Raw genomic sequence first — 16,485 nt, forward strand, 5'->3', positions numbered from 1 at the left:
CTTCCCCTTCTGGGATACTCTTTATTCTTATATTGACTTTCCTCATGCTGTTGGACAGTTCTCAATGTGTTTGTTCATTTTTAAAAAAATTTTGTTTCTCTTTTTTTTCTATCTTGCTGTTTTATAAATTCATATCTTAAAGTTCACTGATTTGTTATTCCATTTGGTTTATTCTACTTGTATATCTTCTGATATTATTTTTCATGTCCTCTTGTAATAATTTTTTTATTCAGCAAATCCATTATTTCCTTTTTTAGAGTGTCATTTTCTGTCTTCCGTTCATTGAATTTGTTTCTTAGGACATTCGTTTTTCTGAATTATCTTGCATATTCTTGTTCTGCTTTTCTGCATCTTCTCTGAGTTCTTTGGATTTATTTATGATGACAATCTTGAATTCTGTATCTGATAGGAGAAACAGATCTTCCATTTTTTTGTGATTGGGTCTAGACATCTGTTCTCCTTCTGTGGTGTAGTATCTCCCTTCCAACTTCTGTTGTAATTTGTTGTGTTAGTCTATCTCTGCATTGCTTTCATGACCTCACTGCTATGGGTTTGACCTTCCTAGGTATATCTTCATCCCTCCCACATTTGGCTAGGGCAGTCACTAGAGGGCAGCTGGGGGCCACTGTAGTTGGCTGAAGCCCTGTGCAGGCTGGTCTGGGATGTGCATCAGTTTCTGAGGCACTTTAGTGGGTGCAGGCTTAGGGGTGCTTTTCAGAGTAAAGTGAGAGTAGCTAAAGTTGGGTGGGTCTCTGCACAGCCCAGACTCTGTAAATGCTTTCTTGTTTCCTCCCAGTAATTTATGATATTGGCTTGATTTTCCTTATGCCACTATATAATATTTAAGTACCTGCATAATTTATTCCTATGTATTCTAAGACCTTCTATCACTACAACATTTTAAGTATATAAAACTTTCAGAAAATCAGAACTGTACATATCGACATTGAACATTACGTGTAAGAAATAAGGAATTCTGGGCCTCCCCGGTGGCGCAGCGGTTGAGCGCTGGGTTGCGAAACTGCGCACGGCCTCTGCGGCGCCGGTTCGATCCCCGGCTGCTCCCCGGCCACCGGAGGAGGGTCCCACATGGCGTGCAGACTTCTCTTGCCGCCCGCTGCTCCCCTCAGCAGTGTACTTCGGTCCTTCTGCCTGCTCTGCTCCCCGCTCTGGCTCTGGTGAATTCCCTCACCCTCCCGTGCTTCTGACTGTACCCAGTGGATGTATAAACAAAAACAAACAAACCAGCAAACAAATAAATAAAGCATGCCTCTATTAAAAAAAAAAAAAAAGAAATAAGGAATTCTATTTTACCATGTTTGCAGAAATTTCCTATAGTGTCTTGAAGATATTCCTTTGTAATACAACATGTAGCAGAACTTAAGTCCATCTAGCATTTATGAAACACATAATACCACAATTTATCATTTTAAAAATGTTGTGTAGAATAACAATATCAGCACCCAGCATTTTTTGAATGATTGCTCTGTTGCTGGTGTTCTGCTGATAGACTCTTTCCTTTGACCTTCATGGTAACTCTAGAAAGTAACCATTGTGATCACTTTCTGTTTACAGATGAGGTGTCAGAGGCATAGCGAGGTTAAGTGACTTGCCCAAGTTTTCACAGTTAGAAATAGCAGAGTTGAGGTTTTAAATGTAGGCAGTGTGGTCCCAGATACCACCAATTTAACCATTATGCTAAATGAATCATATGGAATAGGCTTTATGAAATCATGACATTTTTAGAAAAATAAGTGAACAATTTATAACTTTATTTACAGATTAGGACTGCTTCACGAATGCACGAAATGGTGCGTTTAGTTAAATTGTTCTCATTGTTACAGCTAATTCGTCTTATACAGCCTAAACCATCATCATCTGTCATCCATGCCTTTACAGCCTGGATGATTAGAGATGGTAGACAACAGTGATTAGACATGTGGAACGCTTGTGGCAGATTACAAGGCCTAAATAACTCAGACTACGGAGGTTACAATGCTACCTGGCTGTTTGATGTGTGCTTTTTGAGCAAATATCTAATCCTCTGAGTCTCAGTTTTCTCATTTGAAAAGAGATAATGACATCATAGATCTATTGTGAGATATGAGTTAATAGAGCTGAGCCATTTCTGGCAGTATCTGGACAAGGAATTGAATCAGTAGGTCTTTGACTTTGTTATTTTTTTCCTACTAAATTCTTGCTTTGAAAACATCTTTATGTGCTGGATTGTGTACCCCCTAAATCTATATGTTGAAGTCCTAACCCCAGTAAACCTCAGAATGTTACTGGATTTGGTGATTAATTAACACAATTAAGGTTAATTGAGGTCATATGGATAGGCCCTAATCCAATATAACTGAGTCCTTACGAGAATCAGGAGGGACTCATACAAATACAGATCTTGTGAGAAGATAGCAGTCTGCTGGCTGAGAGAGGCCATAGGAGAAAACAAAACTGCTATCACTGAGGTAGGTTCTTGGATATCTAGCCTCCAAACTGTGAAGAAATACATTTGTCTGTTGTTCAAACCAAGTTTGTGGTATTTTATTATGGCAGCCCTAACAAACTCACAGAGACAATGTGAATGGCAGTTGTGGGAACATTGTGTATGTTAGGTCAGTAGTAATGATAGAAAAGGCATTGGCTTTATTCTAACTGAATATATTTCTATAACTTCTCATAACATTAATTTTTATAATGCCTTTATATTCAGTCAGATTTAGTCCTGATAGAACATCACAGACATAGAGGAATTCCATATCCACTGAAAGGGACACTGAACAATAACCACAGGAAGAATTATTGCTGGTGTAGGGTTCCTAAAATGTTTCCCTTAATTTATGGATTCAGTTATCCCCAACCCTGTCTATATTCAATAATGTATTACAGGTATTAAGGGCAGTGGTTAAGAGTATATTAATATAATTCCACTAATGACCTTGTGAGTCAAGTGTCTGTCTGTCTGTCTCTCTCTCTCTCTCTGCACACACACACACACACACACACCCATGAAAGGAAAAAAAAATGGAATGGTTTTTCAAGTGTCACAGACTCAGTTGCCTAAAAGCAATATAACTTATCTTCAAGTTATATTCAGCATTCATGCTAGTGAATTAAATAGTTTTAACTAGGCAATTGTATCCTCTTAAACACTCAATGATCTCAAAAGAGCTGAATAGAGGTCTGTATGTATCTGTTCATTTGTTTAGGGGAAATACATGGAAAAAATATCCATATACTTATTAACTAAATTTATAAGTTTGTTTTGTTGAAAGGTAGAAAGTATATTTGAGTTATTTTTTAGACCACAGATATACTTGGAGCTGCTGACAGGGATAGTTGAAAATTGGGTCATGGGTCTTGGATAAAATTGTGGAAACTGAGAGGTTTTCTTTGATGTTCAGCTCCCTTCCATGTTCCACTGCTACCTCCATCAACCCAGGAATATGATTTCAAAATCCACTGCAATTTATTCTCTATATTATATCTTTTGCATTAATATCTGTCAAGGGATATCTTAAAAATAGAAAAATTGTTCTGTAAAATAAGTTCTAGTTTCTTTAGATTTATTTATGCATACAAAAACTGAGGTACAGGTCAGAGGTGTGGGGGTTGGGGGGATGGGAGGATTCACCAGAGAGAATGGGGAGCAGAACAAGCAGAACTACTGAAATACACTGCTGAGGGAAGCAGTGGGCAAGACAGGAGAGATTTGCTGCGCCATGTCGGTAGCTCCCTGGCTGGCCGGGGATTGAACTCATGCTGCAGAGGCTGCAGCTTCATAGTGCTGTGCTTAACCCCTTGCGCCACCAGAAAGGCCCAGTTCTAGCTTCTTAATGACCACTGCTGTTACTACTAAGAACTCAAAGCAAGGAAAAATGTAAATTTCAGACACCTTGCTGCTTTTACCTTTGAAAAACTCTGGTCTTCTAATTTAACAGCATACAGAATGTTCTGTTTCTTAGTAAATGATGAGTAGAGTGTTCATCAGCCTAAAGTTGTCATTGATCATACTTGGATTCAGATATTACACCTTATTAGTCATATATTACCAAGGTGGTGATTATGGCCGCATTAAATCTCATCTCCTTGATAATTTCGTTTTCACCTGACTTTCAAAAAGTCAGGTGGTGCAGGTGGTTGGAGTGCCACGCTGTAAAGCTGTCCGCAGCCTCTGCAACATGTGTTCGATCCCGGCTGGCCAGAGAGAATCCCACAGACCTCTCCTGTCTCACCCGATGCTCCCCTTTGCAGTGAATTTCAGTCAGTCTGCCTGTTCTGTTCCCCACTGTCTCTGGTGAATCCTCTCACCCTCCCGCACATCTGGCTTGTACCCCAGTTCTTGTATGAAAATAAATAAATCTTTAAAAAAAAAGATTTAAAAGATTTGCTATCATTGCTTTCAAGATTAAGCTAACTTGTCTGAGCTCCGAGAAACTGAGCCACGTTTAACTTTGATAAGTTTTTTAGCTTTTTCAAGAGTAAAATGTCACTAAAGGACAAAAATATTTAACTGTGGGAAGTTCTATAGGCTCATGATTACAGATGAGATGACAGGACTTAACTTTGTGAAGTTATATGTCCTCAGATCTAAGTTTCATAGATGTGTTAGTGCTGTGAACTTTCTGTCTGAGCCTCTTTCTAAATGTTAGCTCACAATGAGTTTCTGAGTTAAAGAGGCAATTTAATGGGAAAAAAAAAAGTGATCCACCAGGTTTGGTTTTGCAAGTACAGTCAAATCTGCAGTCATACATACCACAATCTATGCATGCCATGCACAAGGTGGTATGTGGGTGTGGTACCCTTGAATTTTCAGTAGCTGCTTCCCTGAGTTTAGTTTCTTAAAACACATTTATTTATCTTACACATTGTATGTATAAGTCATTAAAATAAATACCTTAACTGTGACTTCTTTTTTCTGGCAGAAGTAACTGAGTTAAAGTTCAGTTAACAGTGTCATACTTCTTAATTTATTCTTAGTTGTACTATCATTAATATATTTTAATGTTTCAGAGTTGAATTTTGTACACAGTAAATGACTTTACTAGTTAATCTTCAGTGTTAGTTATTGCAGCTTAATTTAGCCCTGTTTTAATTTTTTTAATTTGTTTATGCATACAAGAACTGGGGTGTAGGCCAGAGGTGCAGGGGGTGAGAGAATTCAGCAGAGACAGAGTGGGGAGCAGAACAGGCAGATCTACTAAACTACACTGCTGAAGGGAGCAGCAGGAGAGACAGGAGAGGTCTGCTGTGCCATGTGGGTTAGTTCCCTGGTTAGGGATTGAACTTGGGCTGCAGCAGCTGGCAAAAGCTTGAGAGCACTGAGACTTTAACCCCTTCATCACCAGGGAGGCCCAATTTAGCCCTGTTTTTAAAGTGAAGGACTAGAAATAGATTACCATGCTCTGGGACTTTTTGAGACACATTTCTGCATGTCAGAGTCTATGGTAGCTCTTCTTACTGGGGACTTGGCTCACCTTGTAGGAATTCTCCCTGTGATTCTCTATGTTGTTAACAGCATAAGGAAACTTTGATGAGGTAGCATTTGTCGATGATCCTTTGATACTGCGTAAATATAATTTTTTTGTGTGTGTGATGGCATTTGCCAGATTTTTTTTTTAATGTCCTTGTTTATCTTTTCACATTATAGGATTTCTCCCCCAGGTGCAGTCACCATAGTTTTCCCACCACCAAAGTGCCTACAGTCCACCACCACACTCCACCATGGTCCACTCCACTGTTCTCTACTCCCCCTCCCCATCCCCCCCATCTCACATCTGTGGTCTGCTTTCAAGGGTCAGTATGTTTGTCTGATCCTTTGTTTTCTCTAGATTCCAACAAAAATTAAATCTTGAAATGAGAATCAGTGCTATGTAGGAGCTGTCCAGGGTTCTGATGAAAGACTGTCCATAGCCTAGACTGCCTGGGAAATGACCAGCTTCCCTCCCTCACATCCCCCTCACAATTTTACCAAAACATATAAATAATTAAGGAACTTGTGCTACTGAGAACCAATATAATGTAAAACAAGTTGGAAACCATTTAATTAGGTATAGAATGTAATTTCTTTGTATTGAGTAACAAAGAAATCTAAAAAGTTCCAGTGATGTGCCTGCTGCAGTCTTTATTTAATTAGATTTTAAATTTCAGCCTAATCCTTAGGGGGTATATCATGAGTTGAGCTGTAGTCATATGAGTAAGGAAAGAAAGCAACAGCTTTGAGATTATCACTCAGCAAGGGCATGAAGGGATTTTTTTTTTTTTTTTTTTTACTAGAGGCAGACCCAGGACTTTGTAAAAAGTTTTAAATTATGTAACATTTTGCATGCTTGTTATATTTTGGTATCTCCATGATGAAATATGAAATGACCCTGGCTTATTTTCCAGAACATCCAGGAGACAGTGAACTGAAACAATTGCTACCTTCTCCCCCCCCCCACTCCCCAGAGCCCGAGTGTGACACCCAAGGGAGGGAGTGGGTGGGAGTAACTTTAATGAAGAAAAAAGCAGGCTGACTCCCTTGGACTGTGTGGGAAGAAAGTGAGGCCCGGGGGATCATCTAGCCCTGGAGAAACAGCTCCTGACACTGATAAGTGAGTCAATTGAGAAAATAAATAAATAACCTCTGACTAACACCAAAGCCACAGTATTATACTATATGCCAGGACAAGGAATTTTGTAGGTGGTGAATCCTTAGATCTTGTCCGAAGTGGAATATTGGTAAAAAATGCAAGATTCACTTGCCCTCATGTTGTCATAAGCTTGTTATCAGGTGTTAGGATATTATTTTTATCTCACCTTGCAGAGAATGACATGAGGAAATGCACACTTGTAGTTCCATGATTGTGGAATTTTTCCGTCTCTGTAACACACATTTGTAAAACATAATTCATGGCAGGATTACTGAAATGGTAATTTTAGAGAACTTTGGCAAGAACTTCAAATTCAGTGAGATCTGACTAGTGTTATAAGAATTTGATTCTAATTAAAAACATATTTTTGACTCACATAGAATAATAATGTTAAGAAAATTTTATTATGCTGTAGATTTTGTGTAGGAGAATTACTGTATGAAAATTTTCTCTCCCAGAGTCTTTTACCTTTTTGATTCAGGCATATTAAATTCTGAAATTTAATATGGTTATTACTGAATGATTTATGAATCTTAGTACTTATGGGGAAAATTAAGAATTTTAATCATTGGAGAAGAAAGTTATTTAAATTAACTTTCAGTTTATCTGCTGAATTGAACTCATCTATTTAAGCCATTATTGTATAATTTGAAATTTCTTCCATTCTTATAATACCTAAAACATCTCTTCTGGGATTCTTACTCATTTTAAAACATGTTTATTGTTTCTCTTGGGCAAGATGAATTCAGTGTATGGGTTGGGACTTGAATTATTTCATTTTCCTTCTTGTTCTAAAAGGAAAGACTCTATAATCCATGTGACTTAATTGTGGGCTTATTTTGACATGATTGACTCCTTAGATTAAGAGTGACCTTCTCCACTACTCTTTTGCTATTTCCAGCACTCTGAGCAACAGTGGTGACTCATCACCATCAGTATGGTGGCTGGCTTCGTGTTACTTTCTGAGGGGAAAGCATCCCTCTGGGTGAGAAATGAGCTCTGCTTTAGTTCTTGTCTCACCCGCTTCTGTGGAAGGAGCACGAACGGGAGTCGAGCAGATGCTAGAGCAGACAACTGAAAGCAGGAGATGTCTAGGAAGTTCTTTGTTTCATCTTTATGCAGTTTTCAGTCTGTTTCACAAGTGGTTCAATGGTTGTAAAATGATGGTTTATCCTCCATTTTCTTCCCTCCAACCTCAATAAATTGATGTTTCAGAGAGATGTTTTAAGTTTATTTGTGACTCTATGTGCCCTGGACAGACCATTAAGTACCCTCGAGACCTACGTTTACTCATTTTGAGAAATGTGGACTTAGGGGATTCAAAACAGTTTAGTTGCACCTTTTAGGCTGTAGGTTTTAGATTCCTTCATGTCTAGAACTGTCTAGGTATATCACACTGGTTTCAGATATTGTACTCTCTAAATTATCTTTCATCTATTGGGACAAAATTCTGGGTCTTGCTGTCCTGTTTTAGGACCATTTATTTTATCCCTGATCACCATGCAGGTTTCCATTTGCTAAAACATTTGCTTTGTCCTTAATCTTTCCAATTTGATTTCCTTCCTAAAATATTTCTGTAAATGACTTTACTATTTCCTTGCTCACTAACTCCATTGACTTTCCTTTTTTCCCATTAAATTTCAGGCTTCTGGTTGAAGCTCATATATACCACCAAGTAAATTAACCCGAAACCTTAATTAGGTAATAACTGAAGCTCATATATACCACCAAGTAAATTAACCCTAAACCTTTATCAGGTAATAACTGGGTTTACAGAGCTGCAGAAACAACTTGCACATAATGTAGATGCAGAATCCCCCACAAAGATGTATATAGATATATATATATTTCACAAAAATGATGTCGGTGTGCCTGCACCATGTGTGTACTGTGTGGGAAATATTCACATCCAGAAGCCCTTTTGTGGCCTTAAATACTTCTTTTCTGAGTTTCTTTATATTAATTTCTATCTTTAAATGTGATGTGCATTTTATCTTTGTTGTGTATCCCTAAACACTGAATGACTGTTGCAGGGCTGAGTGTAATCTACTTCGCAGTTTTGCAATCTAGATATTTTAATTCCCTTATTGGATTATAATTTACTGAAGGAGTTACAGATTATTTCCCTTTACCTTCCCTTTTTTTTTCTTTTGAAGATGCAGCTTTTATTTTTAGGATTTATTTATATATCAGGTTGAGGAATCTCCACACAGCTTTCCATAGTGGTTGGACCAGTTTGCACTCCCACCAGCAGTGCAGGAGAGTTCCTTTTTCTCCACATTCTTGCCAACATTTGTTATAGCTAGTTTTTTTAATATGTGCCATTCTCACTGGTATAAGATGGTATCTCATTGTAGTTTTGATTTGCATTTTCTTGATTACAAGTGATGCTGAACATTTTTTCATATGCCTGTTGGCCATTTGCATTTCATCTTTGGAGAAGTTCCTTTTTAGCTCTTCTGCCCATTTTTTTTACTGGATTATTTTATTTGTTTTTGTGGAGTCTCATCAGCTCTTTGTAGATTTTTGTGATCAGTCCTTTATCATTAGTGTTGTGTGCAAAAATTTTCTCCCAGTTGGTGAGGTATCTCTGTTTTGGTTACTGTCTCTTTTGCTGTGCAGAAGCTCTTTAATTTGATACAAGCACTGGGGTACAGGTCAGAGGCACGGGAGGGTGAGAGAATTCATCAGAGACAGAGCAGGGAGCAGAACAGGCAGAAGGACCAAAGTACACTGTTGAGGGGAGAAGCAGGCAGGACAGGAAAGGTCTGCCTCACCATGTGGGAATCTCCCTGGCTGGCCTGGAATTGAACTGACACTGCAGAGGCTGCAGACAGCCTTGCAGTGCTGCCCTCAACCTGCTGCATCACTGGGGAGGCCCTTTACCTGCCATTTTTGAGGTAAATATAAATACACTTGACATTGAGTATATTGATGAAAAATTTTTTTTTTGGTACTGTCTGTGAAGTTTGCTATGAAGTTTATACTTTGAGTACATGCATTTGGACTAGCCATTTTGGGAGCATTCAGTAGCCAGTGACTAGTGGCTACTGTATTGCATAGTGGTGATCAAATCCTGACTGATATAGCCCATGTGTCAAAATTTAGAGACTTTTTTGAATATATAGGAGGCTGTGCGATGGGGTCATAGTTTTCAATTTTAGCAAAATCTTGCTTCTCTTTTTCTTTTAAGTTAAATCAATTTATCTATAAATATCCAGACTGGTCAGCATTTTGTTTAATATGTGTCCACATATTTATATTCTTTTAAGAATGAACCTTTGGTAGTAGTAACTCTGGCACCTTGCTTCATATACAGTTGCATGCAAAATGTGGACAAGATGCTTAGCATCTCTGTGTTTGTGTGTTTTGCAGGCAGAGGGTACCCGACTTCAGCGAGAACTCCGAGGGTATTTAGCAGCTATCAAAGGTAATGTGTATGAGTTTTTCACTGCATATTGCCAAGCACAGGTTATTCTTGGAATTCAGCAGTGACAGGCTTGAGTGTTAATTACAAAGCCATTTGGCTTTGTGCAAGATGGGTACTTGAGACAGGTGTTCCATTCCACCCACTCCCATATTCTCATTGACATGATAACTAGAATATAAAAAGAAAAATATGCCTGCCCTTATGCTGGAAACTAGGAGTAAGTGCCTCTCACATGCCAGAGATTTCTAGGAAGAATTGTTAGATAGAGCGAGCTTAAGACCTTGTTTAAGAAAAGCTTCAGCTTATTTACATCCTATGGGAGAACATGTCCCAAGAGTAGAATGCTTACAGAGTCACACTTCATCCCTAGCTGGAAAAGGCAAGGTGTGGAAGCAGAGGCAGGTGCAGGGTTATCAGGAAACAAGCTCTGGAGTGCCTGTTACTTGGTGGAACCAGCTGCTCTTGCCACCCTGCTACTGTACAGGGAAAGAAAGTTCCTGGCATTGGTTTCTGACCTCAGTTATGCAAGTAAAGAAATAAGGCTGCTGTTGGAGGTAGGAGAACATAGAGAGGTGTACCCCATCTCTGCTTGCATAATTATTCAACTCCCTGCACTGAGTCAGATCCAGTTGTACCCATGGATGAGATAGCTCACAGGCAGATTTTGAGATTAGTTGGGAGAGAAAACAGATCATCTTCAAGTGTTCTTGGATAAACTGGCCAAATAATTTTTAAAAAGTGAGATTTCTAGCCTCACACTTTATTCCCTCCTCAGTTCTAGATACAGTAAATATTCAAATGTGTATATAAAGAGATATAAATGCACTAGAATAAAATAGTTTCTGGTGTTAGATGACAAGGTCTTCTAGAAAGTATAAATCAAAAGATTGAGTCATTTGACTACATAAACATACAGTGTCCTTACATACATTTTGACAGCACAGTTAATGAGTGAGCTGAGATATGAAGGGCTCAGCAAGTAAGTTAAGTCATGAACTGTTGATTAAAAGAAAAAATGAGTAGAACATTTGAAGAAAAAATTAGCCAAGAAAGAACTACAGATAGATAACAATTTTAAACTATTCTTATACTCTTGAGTAATCAGAGAATATTGTAAAAAATCAAATTGGGGTGCCATCATTTTTCTTCCAAATGTTCAAAGACAGTAAGGCATTTTTTAAAAGAAGGTAATACCTCGAATTGGAAAAAGCAATGGGGAGAAGACTCATTTTAAACACTTTGGTAGGAAAGTTTTCCTGGAGAGCAGTTTGGCAAAATTCCTTGAGTGCTTTTTTTGACGTGTTTTTTGATATAGCAGGTAAATTTCTAAAAATCTATCCTAATGGTTTCACTGTGAATGTGTGAAATTTATTACAGTTATTGATAAACAGTGAAAAAATACAATCTTAATTAGACATAATAATAAGGATTAGTGAAATTAATTTTTAAACTAAAAATGTATTTAAATCATTTCATGGGCCTCCCTGGTGGCACAGGTGGTTGAGCGCCGCACTGTGAAGCTGTCCACAAACTCTGCAGCGCCGGTTCAATCCCACATGGTGAAGAGAATCCCACATGGCTAAGCAGACCTCTCCTGTCTTACCTGCTGCTCCCCTCAGCAATGTACTTTGTCAGTCTGCCTGTTCTGTTCCCTGCTCTCTCTCTGGTGAATCCTCTCACCCTCCTGCACATCTGGCCTGTATACCCCTGTTCTTGTATAAATAAATAAATGTTAAAAAAAAAAAAAAGAAAGAAAGAAAAGTGAGGTAAAAAGAAGTTAAATGACTTATCCAAGGTCAAAGGCCCACTAATCAAGAGAACCAGGATACATACTCTGGTCTGTGTGTTTCCTGAGGCCTTACTTTTGTCCATTGCCATATACTACCTTTGAATGTTATGACTATTGGTAGGGCTTTCTTTTCACTAATTATGGCTCATCTATACAATGGAGTAATGACAACTTACTACTATTACTTAAAAACACATTTTTTTCCTTGGATTAATATTTTTGACTGATTTTTTTGTTAACATGGGTTTACATTACTGTACATAATTTAGGGAAGAGGTTCACACCCCTTCAGATGTATGTTACCACATCCCACCCTCCACCAAGGCACCCATAGTCTTTGAACATAGCTCACCAGGCACCCCCTTTGCTCCCACCCCTGTGTTCCCCCTTTAGTAGCCTCAATTTAACATTCATATTTCTAGGGTTTGTTTGGTTTAGTTTTTGTCAGTTCCTTTGTTTTGTTTCTCCATATTCCCATGAATAATCTGGTGTTTATCTCTCTCTTTCTGATTTAATTTGCTTAGCATAATCTCCTTCAGTTCCATCCATGTTGTCACAAATGGCAAGATTTCATCTTTTTATGAGCACTTACTACGTGCTCTCCTGTGTTCTAAGCATCTCAGACACACTACCTCTTTTTAACCTTCCAGCACATCAATATAATAAATGTCATCAGCCTATTTTATGTTTGCAGAGAATTTAACTTCCACAAATTCATAGATTTCATAATTAGCATTTTGGGAAAAATTTACAGTCATAACAATTTAGCCAGAAAATAGAAGGCACTTTGAGTATTTCTTTCATGATTGATTTAGGATTTAAATGCAAAAAGTCACACAGTAATTCAAGCACAGTATTTTCTGTTAGCTGATTTTTTTTTCTTTTTTCTTTTTTTTTGCCATGGGTGCATTTGTTGAAAGACTGAATGCATTTGATCTCTTTTCCAGGGCTTTTGTTATTTTAACCCTTATGGAGAATGCTGTTGTTTAGAAAGACTGGCATAATTCCCTTTCTTAATGTGGTATACAAGGAGAATTCCCTGAGTGATGTTAGCTCCAGAGAGATACTGGGTGGATTGCCTAGGCAGCCCTCCTCTGGGACTGTGCCATCTTCACCCCTTGTGATGTGAAGGCACATCCCCACAGCAAGGAGGAAGGGCTATGTCAGCTTTTACACAGTGCATTTGGCTGACTGAGTGATGGGAAGTCATACGAAAGGTCTGTGTTTACATTACTTTGGTCAAGGCAGGTTGGAATGAATTTCTAAACAAGTTCCCTAAGGTGATTATCAGAGTTCCTTAATACGCTAATATATAATCTCTAGCAGTCCTGTGTTTGTAAGCAACATTTGCCAGTAATTTTTTGTTATGGAATGCTTCTCAAAGTTTTAGTATTCCTTGGAGCACATTTTTGGTATTGGGAACATACTTTAAGATAAGGGTTATGTGTTAAGTAGATCATACTTTGCATTTTCAGAGTGCTTTATGGCCAATTTTTCTGGCTTCACAAGAAGAACTCTAACTAACTGTACTCTAAGCCAGGCAGCATGCTAGGAATATTGTGGAGGAATGAGAGCCGGCCCTGCAAAGTCATAGGCCCTCAAACTGAGACCAGGGGCAATTGTGAGAAAATCACCAAGTCTCTCAGCTGCCTTGGGTTCATCATCTATGAAGTGTGCCCCCGTTGCTCTCTGAAGCCCCCAAAATCTCTACCACTGGAATTCTGTGAAATTGCGTTAGGTAACTACTATTCCTCTTATTATCACGGATCTCTGGGTGGTATCCCCTTGTGTAGGTCTTTGTTATTTATGCTGCTGCTTGGCCTTTGCAAGGGAAATCTTATGTTCTTACTTGTTTTAACAGCAAGTATCTCAGAGAACCCCAATTATGGGCCCGAATCTATTCTATAAGATGGAGATACAGAAATGAACATGATATACACCTACTCTCAGGAAACTCACGGTAGAGTTGTGGAGAATGTTGACTAAACAGAAAGGCCAGATGTGCGCTGTGTGCATTGTGCATTGTGTACTATCACAGATGAGGATGGGCCCCCTACCTTACAGAAGAAAAAGGGTGCCAGGTCAGGAATGGTCCTTCTGGAAACTCACAGTTGAATGACCCCAGAAAGGGAGCATTTTGATGTTGGCAGGAGTTTCCAACGTAGAGGAAACAACATATATGAAGACCTAAGAGGTAGGAAGAAGCATGAACTCTTTAGGGAACATTTGTATCAGTGGAGATCAAGTAGGAAACTGACCTGGATGAGATGTAGAAAGGTAGGCAGCATTTATGTAAAGAAGTGTTTATCTATTACATCCTACTTGGAGTTTTATTCTGTCAGTGGGGCAAGGGTCATTACATTATTTTAGACAAGGGAATGAGTCACATGATCAGATTGGCATTGTAGAAAAAGTAGTTATTGTAGTTGTATGAAAGTAAGATTAGAAGAAATGAAACTGCAAAGATAATTCTTAGAAGTCTTCCCAGTAGTTTAATAATAACAATAGCTAACATTTATTGAGCACTTAAGTGCCAGGTGCTGACACGTTTTTTCCTGCCTCACTTCATGTATTTCTCATTACCACCTCTAGCATTAATTATTATATTGTACTGTTTGAAAAACTGAAATATGAAATGTTTAGGTAATTTAATTAAGATAGTATGTATGGAACCAAGATTTTAACAAAGACTGAATGATTGCAAATAATAGTCTTAATTATTATGCCATACAGCTTCCAAAAATAGTTTCCTTATGATGGCTGACATTTGAATATTTGCTACATGTAAATACTTTGCTCAACCATTTAAATGGATTATTTCATTTGGTCTAAATAATAGACAATGAATGTGTAATCCAGGGTGGTGACAGTGGGATTGGAAGAAAAGTCTTTGTTTGAGAATCAGGGAAGGTTGGTGAGCCTTGGTGACAAATTCAGTGTGGGAGGATGAATCTAGAATGAGTTCAGGTTTTTAGCTGGAATAATTGGGTGACTTTCATATCAGTTGGGAAAAGGAGTAAAAGCAGGGTTTGGCAGGAAAGTTGTGAGGTTGTTTAGGACATTTGAAGTTTGAGGTGCTCATTGGACTTTCAAGTGGAGATGTGTAGTAGTGATTTGGAATGAGGAGCCACTGGCTTGCAGTGGATGCCAGACATGGGGAAAATGAACACATTAGCTCTCTCCAAATACAGGGGACACGATGTGGTATAAGTGATATTTGTTAGTTGTGGCTTGTTGTTACATGTAAGCATGACCCACTGAGCAATCTCATATTCCATCATTTTCCCCACCATGATTTCCTCTGTACTTGCTCCTTGAGACTCCAGGAGAAAGACTTCCCTTTTTGCTCTCCCCTTAGGCAACTGTTATCTTCTTAGGTAGCTCTCTTCTAAACAATGGGCAAAGCTGCTAGATACTTGAAATGTTTTAGATTTTTTTTTCAATAGTCTGCAGCTCCTCAGCAGGCGCATTGTGTATTTTAATTATGTTATTTTAAAATAAAATGCATACCCCCAGAGTGTGGAAGCAAAGAGGATTCTTGTAGATGTGCAATCTCTGCAACCAATCTGAGAGAATGAAAACAGGAGTTTGCACATTTGGTTGCATTGGATGTGGAGGGTGTTAAAAATAAATACCTTGGAGATGATCCAAAATTTTCAAGAGAGGGAAGTGATTCCTATCAAATAGTAAAATAATTCCATGTATGATGTTGAACACTTGTCTGACAGTTTTGGAAATCACTAATTTTTTTTGGAAAATATTGGGTTTTAGGTACTGTTAAATGCCAATGGTAGCTTTTAGATCTTTTGCTTTAATGTTGTTAAATTGTTTTGAAAAGAACTTGGATTTTAGCTCTTTATCCCTCTTATGCTATCTGCAGAGTGAGTTCTGAAACCCCCAAGTTTCTGCCAATCTCTATGTTCTTTTAGTACAAAGTTTGTCTGTTCACCTGTGTATCCATCTGAATATTTCCTTCCAGTGTTCTAAAGCATTTTCTATGCCAAAATAATTTATTTCCAAATATCCATCACTGCTTATATGCACAGAAATTAGTAGTTGTTTTTGACCACAAATAAGGCATTTACCACAACATTGTGTTTTAACCCCCATTGCTAGAGGACTGCTATAATTTGATTTTAAGTTTCCATTCATTGTTTTCTTTTTCACCACAAGGTTACTTGTCCTATAATGCCGTCACTTCTTCTTCCTCCTAAGACATTGTGAAGAATCTATGTATACAGCTTTTATCACTTCCATCAGATATAAGACAAATATTTAAAAGAAAACTATAGATGCCTTTGGTATTTGAATTATAGAAGGGATCAACTCATGACTTTTGGTGTGAACTTGAGGCGTATGCTTCTTTCTATGGATTTGCTTGGATTTAGGGAGAGGTAAATGTGGGAACCTGGCATTATACTGTTGCTGCCACCTTAGCAGTGACCACATACAACTCCAAGAGAGAACATTGTCACAATGACACAGGTATAGGGTTTTGCATTGTTTCTTGCCTGTCTCTACACCTCCACCATAATTTCTTTCATCAGTACCCTCAGGAACTTGAGTCATCAAGGTCTTTATCCTATCCTAGCCAGCTGGGGTTTCATCTGTGTCTGCCAATTCCTTCCCATCAG

At 38.3% G+C, this 16,485-nt stretch overlaps 1 protein-coding gene across 3 annotated transcripts in view; it reads left to right on the plus strand.

Moving 5' to 3' along the window:
- The window catches only part of AMPH (amphiphysin), a gene marked incomplete at both ends in the record, with an annotated part of 242,204 nt that overhangs the window by 126,414 nt on the left and 99,305 nt on the right, over window positions 1-16,485 (plus strand). For all 3 annotated transcript variants that reach the window (XM_084229176.1, XM_084229177.1, XM_084229178.1), the window contains one exon: window positions 10,008-10,062. In XM_084229176.1, coding sequence (XP_084085302.1) covers window positions 10,008-10,062 — 55 coding nt within the window. The remainder of the gene's footprint in view (window positions 1-10,007; window positions 10,063-16,485) is intronic.

The sequence above is a fragment of the Talpa europaea genome (assembly GCF_964194135.1).
Source record: "Talpa europaea genome assembly, chromosome: 3".
Taxonomy (NCBI): Eukaryota; Metazoa; Chordata; class Mammalia; order Eulipotyphla; family Talpidae; genus Talpa; species Talpa europaea.